This window comes from Echiichthys vipera (genome assembly GCF_963691815.1).
Source record: "Echiichthys vipera genome assembly, chromosome: 2".
Lineage (NCBI taxonomy): Eukaryota > Metazoa > Chordata > Actinopteri > Perciformes > Trachinidae > Echiichthys > Echiichthys vipera.
Genome location: NC_139827.1, coordinates 32,450,846 through 32,452,592, shown reverse-complemented (window position 1 = coordinate 32,452,592; position 1,747 = coordinate 32,450,846). Strand labels below are relative to the sequence as shown.

The following is a 1,747-nucleotide window of genomic DNA, read 5'->3' as shown; positions in this document are numbered from 1 at the left end:
CCCCTTTCAATTGAAGCTGGGACACAGGGTGACAGTTATGGTGCTGATGAGGAGGAGGATGAAGAGTGAAAGGTAGCTACTCCGTTGCTGCCATACAGTCTAAAGCAGGGGTCACCAACCTTTCTTAACCTGAGGGCTACTTCATGGGCACTGACTCATACGAAAGGCACCCAGTTTGATAAACTCTTCTGAAATAACAAATTTGCTCAGTTTTGCAAGTGACACCATCTGGTATCTGTTTCTTTGTTAGTGGGAAGACTGGCATCGCATGCTGTTCACCAGTGTATTGTAGTCTGGTGTGTAACTTGACACTGCAACTCTGAGTGAGTCTTGCAGGTGTGCCTCAGTGAGGCGGGTTCTGTGTTTGCTTTTGATGAAGTTCATGTCAGAAAATGCTGATTCACAGAGGTAGGTTGAACCAAACAGGCTGGCAACCTTCCTAGCTGCTGTGCTTACACCACTGTACTTTTCTGTGTCAACAAGGCTCCAAAAGTTTGGTGCAGCCCGGTGGGCTTTGAGGTGCTGGTCATTTTGCAATGTTACAATTTCAATCTCCACCTGTCCAGCAGGTTGCAAGTTGAACGTTGCACTTAGTTGCTCAGCAATGTCAGTTATGTCCTTGTTCATGAAAGGATTGGAGATGAATGAGACACATGGCTCAAGCTGATCAAGGTCATAAAACCTATCCTCAAACTCTTGTCCAAGTCTGTTTACGACTTGATAGTACTTTTCTGCAACTTTGTCCAATGCCTCAGATGCAGAAGCATTGTCTTTCAGCACCGACCGCACAGAGGGAAAGTGCAGCATTTTTTTCCTCTCATTTCTCGTTAGAAATGCGAGGTCAAGTGTCCACTCTGTGTCCTCTAGCAGCGAGACGTCTTCCCCTTTGAACTGCATGAACTCCTTGATTTCACCCAAAGTGACAGAAAATGAAGCAAAACTCGTCCTCTGCTCAGCCATCGGATTTCTGTGTAGCAGCAGGTCCCCATATTCTGCTGACATCTCCTCCAATAGCACCTTGAATATCCTGTGCTGTTTCGCTTTATAGCGGATGCTGTTGATGATTTTCACAACGGGAGTCATCATGTGCTCAAAGCCGATCACTTTTGCACATAACACCTGCTGGTGAATGATAGGGTGGTAATGCAGAAGCTTTGGGAAGTCTGGGTCACCTTTACAGTGCGCGATGAAACCTGCATGTCGGCCGATCATAGCAGGAGCCGCGTCTGTAGTCACCGTTACTAACTTTTCAAGTGGTACCTTTTTCTGTATGAAAAACTCCTTCACCGCGTTGTAAACGTCAACTCCCCTTGTAGTTGGCTTTAAGGGCAGTAGTGCCAGGAGTTGTCCTTTCGTGGAGAAATCTTCAAACACCATCCGGATAAAGACTGACAGCTGCGCTGTACTGCTGTTGTCCACGGACTCGTCGCATTGGATGCTAAACCACCTGCACCGCGCCAGATCCCTGTCCAGCTGCTCGGCCAGGTTAGTGGACATAGCTGACACCCGCCTAGTCATCGTCGATGCCCCCTGTTGGACATCGGAGAGAGTGTAGATTAGATCGGTTCCATTTTTCTCATCTTTAAGTACAGTGTTGGCAATAATCATCATTGCTTCTTTGAGGACTTCTCCGTGTGAAAAGGCCTTCTTCTTCTTCTTTATCAGAAAATCGGCAGCTCTAAACGAGGCTTTGGTTGCTTTTTGGGAGTTCTTTGCCGGCTTTGTGAAAAAAGACTGATGCTTTACC

General features: G+C 46.9%; 1 protein-coding gene across 1 annotated transcript; it reads right to left on the bottom strand.

The window, feature by feature from the left end:
* Positions 1-246: 246 nt before the first annotated feature.
* LOC310956637 (general transcription factor II-I repeat domain-containing protein 2A-like) lies at positions 247-1,518 on the bottom strand (the record flags this gene model as incomplete). The annotated part of the gene is made up of 1 exon (XM_083926942.1): positions 247-1,518. The coding sequence occupies one exon, from the start codon at positions 1,516-1,518 to the stop codon at positions 247-249; it is 1,272 nt and encodes a 423-aa protein (XP_083783068.1).
* Positions 1,519-1,747: the final 229 nt, after the last annotated feature.